Genomic DNA, 13011 nt, shown 5'->3' with positions numbered 1-13011 from the left:
ACAAGTCATTTGAGAAAACAAAATTCACGTTTCGTATTTTCCCTTTCTCCTGTTAGTTTTTTTTTACCCAAATTATCATTTTAAATGCACTTAATACTTTTTTTCCTCAAAAGAATCAACAGAATCCCTTTTCCTTTTTTTCTCATTTTTTCTTTCATTAAAAAAATGAATCGAAGCAGGTTGTTCTGCATGAACACTGGGAGCTTGTATCTGCCATTTTGAAAGTTCAGTGAATGTCTCAAATTTTTTTGGAGTAGGGGGGAATTCACAGTCATTTACGTCAATGTCTTTCTTCATGAAAGCCAGCCCCGTTAAACAGCCGGGATTTTTTTTTTATTCCTTCCACAAAAGCAGCTATAATCATTGTAGTCTCGCAGCCCCCCCCCCCCCCCCCCCCCCCATACCCCCTTGCCCCCAACCCCACCTTTTGTTTGTTCGGCTCCTTCTTGGTTTACTGAATTGACATGTAAGGCCAGTTAAAACTGCTCCCCGAAAGCAACATATCCCTGATGAGAGTTTCAATTGGGGTTTTACCTACCAATCGGACGAAAAATAATTGTTCTATGACCGAGGAGGAGACTGTGCGGAGGGAAGGCAAGCGGAGTAACAACTTCCCAAACCGTGTTGGCTGGTTGGGGTACTGGCTCCGGACATATTCCTCCAGGGCGCACTGGGACTTCTCCTGCAAACTTTCCACATGGGCCACATCTGAGAGGCCACAAGCATCTGGAAGGGGCGGGGGGGGGGGGGGGGGGGATAGGGAGAGGGGGGCAAAGCAAATAAACATTAATAAAGTGTAACCTAAAGTGTTTCTCTCACTAGGAGCGTTTTTTTCCCCACCGTGGTCAAATGGCGGAAATTGATAATCTGTCACATTTCGGGAAAAAGCAATTATTTTAGAAAATTATTATTATCCTATTATGTGTTGAGGTGGAGTTTATTAGTCTCGAGACTTGTTTTTATTAATAACTATAGTGGACATATTTTTTTTTTTTTTATATAATAATTATATTGTAATATTGCGCAAGGCGAACAATGACCACAAATAAAATGAAGAGCGTTTTAATTTGACGGGAACTGTATTAAACAAACTTTGTCGCATTTTAATTGTAAATTATTAAAAAGATAAAATAAGAACAGAACTTTTGCCCATACCCAACAAGAAGCGGGAATTTTCGAGGGTTATTAAGCCCCTCCTAATTTGGCGCTCCTCTTTTTTATCGCCACTATAAAGCCAATTAAAGGTGAACTAAATAATTAAGCATATTCATAGCAAACGACTTGTGTTTGTTTCGGATGGGCCTGTCTTGCACAGTCAGAGTCATGGCGTGGCAGAGGGGAGGAGGGGGCGGGGGGGGGGGGGGGGAGGAAGACAGGGAGACCTGCTGACCTTTTAGTGAGCTGAGATTTAGCTTGGAAAAAAGGGCCCATAGCCTACGGTGTTGCCGTCATACTACACCACCATAATCACTATCTTCGCTGCTGCATGGAGGCAGCAGCTGATTGCGTGCCAAAAAAACGCTTGTACGCGCATTGGTTAAGTTTGTAAAGTTTATGCATGACAACAAGCAAACTACCAAAGCAGCCAAGGCGTGTCTTTCAAAGCAGCACGCAGCTCATGTTCAACCTGCGTTACGCAGGTATGGAAGAGGCAAGTTACACCATTAAAAGCTTTCATACAATTCAAGGACCTGAAATGAGATTTTCTTCTTCTTTTCTGAATGGGCTAACACACCATCTCGAGAACAATAGTTGTCTGCTAGAGCCAAATGAAATACAGAGGCTGATGGCTCGCAGGTACGATATAATCTCAAAGACATGCATTCACATACGGTGAAAACCTTGTAAATCTCTTACACGCAGATTTTTTTTACACCCTTTAATGGTGGAGCTGATGTAAGAAAATAGTGGGGAAGTTTGGGTCGTGACCTAGTTCTGGAGCAGGTCCAGAGACGCCTCGAATCGGGTGAGGCGAAGAGAATATTTCTGCAAATAAAAACGAAAGACGCCCCTCCTGTCACTGCTCAATATCACATAATACTGTTAGATTCTGACATATTGTCAATTACAATGTGGGCATTGGGGTCGCCGTGCTTTTTCTCGGACATGTCTGTCCCCTGAATGACACGAGAGCGTTGAAACGTGCGCTCTGCTTTTACTGTGTGCAAATGGGACATTAGGCTTGTCTTTCCTTTTCTGTTCCCCTCCCCCTCTGAGTCTGACATCATTTATATCTGTCATTCCCTACAAACAAGACGTGGGGTATGCACACATTGATATGTGGTGGGGGAAAAAAGACCAAAGTGCAGCGATTCATATGCGAACTATTGGATTCTCGAAAAAGTGTGTTAATAATTAGATGTTATAATGCTTAAAGTTATTATTGTTGTGTTTATCTCGAGGTTATATTCTGATGTTTCAGTCACCTTCCTGTTGTTTTGTTGTATTTTTTTTTAGATGCCCATACTTAATATGGTCAATTTAGCCCCTGGTGTGTATGTCTGTGTTTGTGTGATCAGTTAATTAATCAAGTATTTTTTTTATAATTTCGTAGCTAAAAGCTTTTCTAAAAGCTCTTGACCATAAAGGTAGTTTATATTGGGACAATTAAGCAGCTTGTTCGTCTAAGACGAGCAATATAGATATATTTATGTCAGCGTTAATTTAGCTGATGCCAGTGAGGATTATAAGGAAAAACACACACACACACACACACACACACACACACACACACACACACACACACACACGCACACACACACACGCACACAACTTGGAGTGTGCACGTCCATTGTCTTACCTGTGGTGAAGAGCACAATTGCCTTTAAGCAGCTATATTCAGCAGAGTCAACGTGCAAAGCTTTGAGCTTTTCCACTTGTTCTTGGAAGATCCTAATGTGGTCCATAAAGGCCACCACTCTGTCCGCAGACATGGGGGAGGCGTGAAGGCCAGCGGCCGCCAGGAGAGGAGCCACGTGCAGGGGCATGGAGCACTGCGCGGCGTTGAGCACAAATAACTCACTCCACGTCAACCTCAGCAGAGCCACCTGGTCGGTGATCTGAAGGTCTGGGAAGAAGGGAATATTCCTGGCCCACTCCACGGCGCTGAAGAGCATCCTGGCTGCTAGTTCACAAATGTTCTCGATGCCCATTATGTTGTTGGGCTGCATGCACTGGCTGCCATACCGGGACGTCGGGTAGGGCTCCGCTCTCAACAGGAGAGAGATATATCCGGATAAGTAGGAATGACAGTGCAGTGGGTCTCCATTTGTCAAGGCGAACTGACCATGGTGTGGCTGTGTGGGTGGCACCCGTCCCCTTTGCACGGCTGCAGTAAAAAGAGAAACTACAGATATTGAAGCCTGAATTCTACAAATCATCACACAATATCCTAATGGGCATAGACATGCAGTCAAATATTATGCATTTTAAACTGTGCAGGAAAATTGAATCAAGCGCGCAGATCCTCTTAGGATAAATAAATGGCACACAACATGTTTACTGGATAAAACCAAAACACACACACATATTATATAAAAAATTGCATAGACAGTAACGAAGCTGAGAGGTACATCATGTAATGAAACAATAGCGATGCGCCTCAAACAATTTAACACACGACATCCGTATGTCTGGCTTTATTTTGATGCTTTTCGGCAACAGCAACACGAGCTGGCCGCGAAGGAACACAAAGAGGGCAAGGGAGACCTTGCATGTTTAACCCTTAACCTACTTAGCAATTCATCTCGTTTTATCCTACACAGAGGCCTATTTTCGACGAATATTCAAATCAATTCTCCAGGTTACGTGGGCATAAATGACGCTGGTATGCAGCTTCTAGTGCGAGTGAGCGAGGCATACGGGGATGGCTCTGGAGATGTAGCCCGAACACGCGATCCCTTAATTCGATCCTCGCCATAATAGCGCATGGGTGGCTATGTTGTATCATTCACTACAGATGTATCTCTATTCTCGTGGCGTTATCGGAATAGAAATTCGATAATCTTTCGCATGGCCAGGGGTCGGTTCGTTTTTTAATATAGAAATCGCAGAACTGTGCAGCCGCTTGAGCCGGACACACCGCCGGGGAGAGGAAGGAAGAGCCGACGAGCCCCGTCGCGACGGCGGCGCAGCGCGGCTCCATTTCGGGCTGCCCGCCGCCGCAGAGCCGGGGAGGGGGGAGAGAGGCAGCACGGTACACGGGGGCGACACAACACGGTCTCGCGCCTGTCAAATCACACGCACACGCACAATGTATGAGAAAACAAAAAGTCCCAATACCTTCCCGTCTCATGCCGACTTTGAGGCATTTTTTGAGGCGGCAGTACTGACACTGATTACGGTGGTGTTGGTCGATTGGACAATTCCTGTTGGCACGGCATGTGTACGTGAGGTTCCGTCGCACGCTCCGCTTGAAGAAGCTTTTGCAGCCCTCACACGTGAACTGGCCGTAGTGTTTGCCGCTGGATTTGTCCCCGCAGACCACGCACTCGATGTGCTGCGGCTGCTTCTCGGATTGCTGCGTCGTCTGGTTCGTCGGCGTGGACTGCGTGTTGTTCGGGGGTCCCTGGACCGCCGTCTGAGGGGTCGGAGGGGCCACTTGAGAGGATGTCAGGTTCAACTGGCCCGGTTGAGGGGTGGGAAGAGATAGTCCTCCTTGGGTTTGCGAGGAAAGGGTGCCTTGGGTGTCAGCCACATCGTCCTGGGAGCCTCTCCACACTACCATTGCCATATCTATCAGTCAACGTAAAGAAACTTTTTGTCTGCCGTTTTGGTGTCGCGGTGAATAAATGTCTCAAGAACGCCGTAAACTGGGACTAACAGACGGACACACCAAAACGTCAAATCTAGCCTACGTTGAATCCACTCGGAGTCTTCCGAAAACTGTCGATTTATTGCTGTTAGAGACGATGCGAATTACGTTTTCAAAACTGATGCGATGGCGAGCTGAGTCGCTGCCTTGCGCTTAAAGGCCAAGTCCAGGGGCGCTTACAGTCAGCCATCCAGCACACCCATCAATTGGAAATGTAGGCTAAATATTAAAATAACCAGCCGAGGTAGCATGGACTGTTCGGTGGACGATGGAGCAGGGTTGGAGCGACCGTGCCTGCAGCAGCGTTAAACAATTGGGGAGCACACTGTAGCGGCTACGATCAAGTTCCAGCGCAGTAAGTCTTGAAGAAAATCACCAACTGGGTAAAAAAAAAATCGCGTCTTCTTCCTTTTCTTCCTGTGAGGTAGCGCCAGCAAGCGTGCAGCAGGAGCCAATGTTTTAAAGAGAGCCTGGGATATGAAGACAACTCTCCCCCAAAAATATGCGAAAGCACTAAAGAACAAAAAGCAAAAAAACAAAACAAAGATCGCAACCTACAAACCTCCTCCGTGCATTGAAAAATAAGAAGAAAAAGCAGTAAAGAATGAAAGTGATCAAATATGTTAAAAAGGCGGAGGTTAGGAAGTGATTTGCTATTGGTAGGAGCCGGGCTGGCAGAATGCTTTCTCTCTGATCAGCTCACTGAGCTCTCTATATAGTGAACTTTGACACGACTGCTGCAACTTAGCACACGTTACCATGGAGATCGGCTGCCATATAAGGAAGGAGAGTGTGTTTGACTGGTCAGAGCTCAGGGACCTCCCCCTGAACCCCATTGGCTAGTCGGCACTTGTGCTACTTGGTACCTTGCCAGAGCGAGCATGGAGGTCGAGAGGGCCGCTTGGTCCTAAAAGGAGACACGTTTCGCGAAGAGGACTCCTTTCTAGTCAAACAGCCCACATTATAGAACATACTGATATTTCCAGTAAAGTCTCGGCAATTGCATTACGAAAAACACAAAATCTAAATTCAGTGCCTCACGTCGTTGGTATAATTGTTCCTGTATGCTGAAATATTCAAATATTTTGTCCCTGAGACACAGGTGCACCTTTAGGAACATGATCTGTGCTCTTTAGCCACCATACAACTCTCTCTCTATTTTGCCATAATCTTTATCCTTTAAGCAAGTGGACACAAAGACAGAGACACAGAGAAAAAACAGATAGAACTGGACACTCCGACTGTTTGATACTCTAAATACATTTTAGCATAGAGACTCATTTGAAATGCACTTATTGTAAGACGCTTTGTATAAAAGCGTCAGCTAAATGACATGTAATGTAATGTAATTTGGTCAATGCACGCAAAGCCTAAATTAAAGCCACCTGCTTAAAATGGTCACACACGAAAAACGCCATGTAAACTGAATGTGTGTTTTTTCCCCATTTGTCCCAGTCCCTATATTTGTACAGGGTAATATACCTATTAGCGCTTTTATTCACACTGTGTACCATTCATCAGCCTCCACACCTCTTGTAAAAATGTTATGATAGGCTACTGACATCATCTGGTCACCTGCTGCAGCCAGCTAATCCACCGCCGCAAACATCCCTAACACACCGGGTCAGAAAGGCCATATCTGGGTCTGAAAAGTCAGAGCTTTTTTCCCCTATGTGTTCAAAACGTGAAATGACTTAAGCTTTAAATAGGGACTACGTTTTAAAGTGTCCCTTGAGGTCAAAGGCCATGGCCTTCGCATTAAGGGCATGAAAGTTAAGCCACTTCCTGGTAAACAACACTATAAAGGCTGGTGTAGTAATTTAAATGCTTTAAATCGCCTGTCAGATGTTGCTTTAAATAAAGATAATCTACATTTTGGGATGAAGACAAACACATTGAGGGATGTAAAACAAGGTCAGCGGCTTCTCAAGAGTTTCTGGCCACATGGTTAATATGTTTTGAAGGCTAGACGGAAATTTAAACCTCAGTAAAGAAAACGGTTTACTTAAAACCCAGGGGCTTTTCTAATTGAACTGCAGGTAAAATTTCACAGAGACACACACATGAACTTAAAGACTGAACCGTGTCCACGTCCACGGAGAGAGCAGCAGCAGCAGCTCGCATTGTCCCAGGATGTTTTACAGTATATGGGTGCCCCCTAGCGGATGAAGGGTTCGCTTCCAATGAGATTCAACGTAGAGGAGCCATCCGACACAGAAACCGCTTCAGTCTCTTTTGCCGCATCGACCAAAACTAACGAGCACCCTTTTAAACTGATGACTGTTTATTTAAATTCTGTTTTACACAACTTGGACGGCACAGTTTTGGGAGTTGCCAAAGTTCGATTTACTTTTTGTCACTTCGGGCAGTCCTTGCGGTGGTATTTAGACCAATTATTTCTTTATTCTAAAACAAATGAGGCGATTATTGGTCGTCTGAATGACAATTTTGTCGGTTTTATTTACAGAACTCGTGAGAAATCGAAGAGCCTGTAAATAAAACCACTCCGAAAGGTATTCGTTCGTCGCGGATCCAACGCCCTTGGTAAGTATACATTTTTGCACACTTTATTATGATTAAACGGGAAATTAAAGGGATTTATTTATGTACTCTGTGTTAAAATGATTATTCTAATAAGCGGGCAGGAGAATCTATAGGAATAAAATACATACTGCTGTACTGCTGGAGAAAGAGCATATATATATATAAATAGTAGCGTACATTTGGGCTTCGACGTTCCTATGTGCATTGAGAACGGTCATTTTCGCTTATCATCTAAGTGTTAATTTCTAAGAGGATCACATTAAACCCAACCACTTTGCAAATATCAATTAATTACGTTATTTGAAAGTGACAGAGAGGCAGGAGGCTGTATCCTTATAGTAACAGACCTACCAAATGCATACGTTGCTTCGTCCGTAGCGGGATGCATCTTCTCTCGCTTTCAGAATATATTTTGTCTTCTCTTTTTCGACACAGTGCTGAGAATGAAACTGGCAAAGCTTCCTCTCCAATAGACGGTATAAAACACAAAAAAACACGTAGTTTATTGGAAAATTTGACAAATGTCTCGTGCAAAAACTTTGGGTAGCCGGAACACACAACTGATTCACGTCATGTGCTGAGCGCTGAATTCGGAATATAAATTGAGGTGTCTTCCGAGCAGCAGATCATTTGACCGCCTCTGGAAATGATACGTAGGCTTAAGCAGCAAAGCAGAGAGATCCGGTGCGCCTTTTCTCTCCTACAGTGATGTGCCCAAAACGCACTCTTACGCCGGTGCTTTGTGTGGGCTCTGAGGAGAGAGGGAGGGAGGGAGGGAGGGAGGGAAGGGGGGGGGGGGGGGTAGTAGGGAGAGAGGGGGGGGGGGGAAGCAGATCAGACACCTGTCTTTAAGTGTGGGGAGCAGGCATTGGGAGATTCTGCATATTACTAATTATATTGCAGATTGGAAGTAAAGATGCAATAAGACCTGTGATTAGAGCTGTAATTAAAAACTGCCCAAATTTGAATTCATTGCAAAAAATTAAAAATCATATGCTTAAATGGAGACTGTAAAACAGCACTGACTATTGTGATATTATCTGTGCCATCCTTACTATTACGACTAATTGGCTTTAATAAAGAAATGAAGAAATAAAAGTCACTGCATGACATTTAATAAAGACACAAGCGACCAAATAAACAACAATATCTGCTATTTTTACGGCTACATATAGAAGCAATAACATTATGCAGATAATAGGAACGCCTTTTTAATAAAATGATAATAGCCTCAATTAACCTCTCGTACAACTGCACTGCGTTGAAAAATTGAACACATTTCTCAACTCAACATTTCCCCATCCACACAATGGATTTGCTACTAAACGACATCCAGACCTATTTGATTATTTGCCCGTTTGAAAAGTTTCCTCCGTGTGATTAGCAGTTGTTGTCCCTTCAAGCTGAGGATAAAAGCACGACATGCTCAGCAAGCCCGCATGAACACAACAATAGCCTGCCCAACGGGACCGGGATCGATCGAGACCAGACAGAGGATGTCGTCCGCACCAAATATTTACTGATCACACACACACACACACACACACACACACACACACACACACACACACACACACACACACACACACACACACACACACACACACACACACACACACACACACATAGCTGGATCTTTAACGATTCCCCACGCTCCCGGCCGGGAGAAAGGACTAAATCACTTTATTATTGCTGGAGAAACAAAGCACACGCTGTGGAACACAGGAGTGGAGATGTGCTGATTGGGATAAGTGCGTTTAAATTAATCGATGGCGAGTAGATAATAGTTGAGATTTACGGCCGCATTCAAAGAAAATGCTTTCGCTCATGTATCCGGTTAAAGCAGAGACACGTGCGGTGCTGCTGGTTATTCTGTGCACACGGCAACGCGCGCGCCCATGTGAAAACAAGGGAAAAGGCAACAGCTTGTTTCGGCGCGAATAACGTGGTAACGACCTCGCACATTCATCCGGGCATTAAAGAAACCATTTGAAATAAAGGCTTTTTAAAAGAAAATAGTTATTGTTTCGCTGCAAGAAATCCTCCTCGCTTTGGTGTGAAAACGTCATAACGATGAAGGTAATTTAATCTCCTCTCTGCCTTCAGCAAGTTCTTCATGGAAATGGGGGGGGGGGGGGGGGGGGTGGTATTGACCCGGGGGTCTCCAAAGTTCCCAGCCTGATTAACCCCTCCAAACCCGCGCAGTAGCGAATGTTAACCAGGCTAATCATCTTCAAGAGTCTGATTGAATTATATTAATGTGGAATCAGCAGAAAAACTACATTTTCCCACTTAAAAGAAACATATGAGGAGAAAGGTTTTTTTGTGACTCAATTAACATAAACTATTAGAAAAAAAAGAATATAGAAATCAATTCCAGATAGCAGACAATTTCAGTGAAAAGAAAATGTGTTAGTTGTTAAATTGTCCTACAATTTTCCATATTCAAACCTCTTTAATCGTCACAAATTGTTTTTTTCCCCTGATTGATAAAGATCTCTTGATTGATGTTATTTTTGCCCCATATTTCAAGAGTTGAATCTGCTGCATTGCATATAATCAATGCTTTATTCTCTCATTGAAGGCGATGAAAAAACTAGTCCAATAACAAAAATGTGTGCTTGTATATTTAGCTTCATAACCATATAGCTGACATCACTAATGTTTCAAACTGTTTTTGTAGAACGAAAAGAATACATAAAACATAAGGAGAATCTATCACAATATTCTAACATTTCAATTTTAATAACATAACGTATTTGACAATTATGTGGGCATAAAAGGATTTTGTCCTTTTCATGCTGCTGTCATCTTAAAGCATATTGATTCTTTTGATTTGACTTTCCTTAGTTATTATTCATTATATCTTTGTGGTTGAATCCTGACTTTTGAAGACTTTAATGAAAAGTATGACTTGTCCTTTAAATTCTATTTGTGTCTGTCTTCATAATATGTAATTACAGAAAATTGCATTCCATTATCACAATTAAAATCCTCTTTTTGTAAATATGGTGCGTGTGTGTGTGTGTGTGATTTGATTGTATGCATGAACATGTAAGTTATACAGAGGCACACAGTGTATACAGTGAGATGAGCAAAGTGTACAGCGTTCACCTGTTAATGCTTCAGTTTTAGCAGACATATGTGTCTTAGATGAGACATAAAGAGTTCATTCAGTGGCGTGGATCACTTTCACTCCGTCTGTGTGCCCCAGGGGCCACTATCTAAAAAGGCAATAGATCCCAGATAGCTCACTGTTTGATTTGCCAATGATAGATTATAGTGCCAATTTAAACAGATAGGGATCAATTTGTCTCAATGATCACTCTTTAGGCTGACTGCCAGCACGCTCCTAATGTATTTGTAAAGGCTGGTGGTTTGAATCGCGTCTGTTAAAGTGATCAAAACTGTGGATTGGAGCGCGATGATATGAGAAAGGATAAATGATGCGTTGTTTTGGCTGCATTGATGGAGCACACGTGATGATTACTTGAGGCAGCGCCATTGCAGTGGCAATGACCAGAAGGTCAATGGTTTAACTCCAAGGACTCGCTGGGAAGGTCCGGGTGGAGGAATTGTGTGATAAGTGCTCTCTAACCCTCAGGAACTACTGCTGAAGTACCCTTTGGCAAAGCAGCTTTAAAACTCCATCTGTCCCAGCGGAGCTGCAGTCGTACCGGGCCCTCGAGAGATTTGTCTCTTTGAGAGTGACCTACCCGCCCTTTTCTCTTTTAGAGATGGAGAGTGGGCAGTCCACTCGCCTCACACCTTTTTTTCCCCTCCATGTAGTCAGACAGTGAAAAAGTTTTGAAGACACAAGAGAGAAAGCTGTGGCAGCATTCAGGCCTGAGCCAGACACAGTTCACATGTGGCCCCAAAGGCAGCAGACGGTGTATTGAATTACTGTAACTCAAGGTGTAATGTGGGAGCAGTGTGGGACACGTAAAGAACTACACAAACGGAAGCAGAGGCGGCTTATTTCAGCGTCAGCTCGCTATTGCAGGCATTTAATGTTGAATTCTATGGTTTATTTTCTTAAAAATACGCCGTAATCTTTTGTTGGTTAAAGTAACATCTACACTTATTTTACAGTGATAATATCATTAGATTTACCAATTACATCAGACTTTAATTTAGACAAACATGGTTTATAAAATTAGGAGAAAACACTTGTTGGATGAACTAATTATCTGTTGTGTTTAATTAAAATGGGAATTGTCACACCTGCTAGATCAAAGACTAATATAGTTTCAAAACCTCATATTTATTGTGTTTTAACTGATTTCAGTTACTATTGTCCAGGAATGAATTATTCGAGTTTTACCATGATAGTAACTGTAAATGTGTCTTTCTTCCACTGTAACTATCGTTTGAACTGCACAAAAGACACAGAGTATTGCACACATGGTTCCTGAAATTCAAAACACAGTAACAGAATACATCCCACTTACCAGTTGCATGCCTGAAGACTGCTGAGAAATCGATCAAGCTGAAATCGTTAACATGAGAATGAAATTATGAACAAAAGCAGCAGTGTGTGAATATGGACAATTCAAACTACATATCTCCTTCCACAGGTAGGTTTTTAGCATAGGCGAATCGATCATTCATATTGAATATTACTATTTTTCAATCATGCAAATCGAAATGAAATCTATGGTCATTTTAGCCAATGGAGGAAATACAATACGAGTGGGACTTGGTAAGAATGAAAAACAGAAGACATCTTGGTGCGAAGATGACCTCAAGGAGACAGTCAATCAAAAACAGAACCGGAATCACATTTACACGGGACTCAAGTTACCTCCTCATCTTATGGACACACACACACAAGCAGCTTCTGGAGCTCCCAACAAGAGTCAATACTCGCAGGATGATGTCATCAGATTCAAGTCTTATACTTGTTTCACTGGCAATAAACTCAGAGGGGATTTGCAGACATGTGATAGTGCTCAGAGGTTAGAGAAAGACATGACTTAATGTGCTCTCAAATACACTGTTAGGAGTAAAGAGTATTTGTAATGTTCCTGTCATCAGTCCTGCTATTTGACTAACGGGATACAAGAACACACAACCTTTATCTACTTGTGTTTCATATATGACTATAGTATTTATTTTCATGTGACATTGCGCATCCCACGCGTGTAGCAACACACAATTTTTATAAAGTGTAATCATCTTCATAAACACAAGTGCATTTGTATTTATTCAGTTTCTAAAATGCATTTAACAGTTTTTAAATGACTATGGTTTTAATGTTGTATTGTTGTTGCTATACTCACACAACACGCTTTACACATTGCATTATGAACCTGCACAAATGCCTATGCTCTATGAACAGAATCCATGTGTTCAACAGGTTATGGACAAATTAAAACAAATAAGAAAAAGTGTGAAGACGGGACATTGATGGCAATTAGAAAAGTGAATCCACAGAAAATACTTGTGGCTGAAACTCTGGTGAGTCACATTCAAAGAATTACATCTGTCTGTGAGTCAGTCTATGAGCGTCATAGAGTTGTAAACAGCCATTGCGGCTGTGAAGCGCTATCTGTACAGCAATGGCATCTGGTATAAATAAACTGGGAGGCAGTAGAGCAAACAAAGAACAACAAGGAACCCATTAGCTGGGTGTAAAACCTAGCAAGAAACAA

At 42.7% G+C, this 13011-nt stretch overlaps 1 protein-coding gene across 3 annotated transcripts; it reads right to left on the bottom strand.

Annotated features, from left to right (window-relative positions):
• Positions 1-403: 403 nt before the first annotated feature.
• On the bottom strand, positions 404-8079 carry nr2f2 (nuclear receptor subfamily 2, group F, member 2). Of its 3 annotated transcripts, none has more exons than XM_037451035.2 (3): positions 7709-8079; positions 2801-3328; positions 404-726 (listed from the first exon to the last, which is right to left on the bottom strand). In XM_037451035.2, the coding sequence occupies exons 1-3, from the start codon at positions 7743-7745 to the stop codon at positions 452-454; spliced, it is 840 nt and encodes a 279-aa protein (XP_037306932.1). In that variant the 5' UTR covers positions 7746-8079; the 3' UTR covers positions 404-451. The 3 variants fall into 3 exon arrangements, with proteins under 3 accessions (XP_037306932.1, XP_037306930.1, XP_037306931.1); XM_037451033.1 differs by lacking the exon at positions 7709-8079 and adding an exon at positions 4282-5546 and having other exon boundaries at positions 2801-3346; XM_037451034.2 differs by lacking the exon at positions 7709-8079 and adding an exon at positions 4282-5541.
• Positions 8080-13011: the final 4932 nt, after the last annotated feature.

This window comes from Pungitius pungitius, chromosome 6 (genome assembly GCF_949316345.1).
Source record: "Pungitius pungitius chromosome 6, fPunPun2.1, whole genome shotgun sequence".
Classification (NCBI taxonomy): Eukaryota; Metazoa; Chordata; class Actinopteri; order Perciformes; family Gasterosteidae; genus Pungitius; species Pungitius pungitius.
The sequence above is the reverse complement of the archived record's forward strand: the minus strand, read 5'-3'. Positions and strand labels throughout refer to the sequence as shown.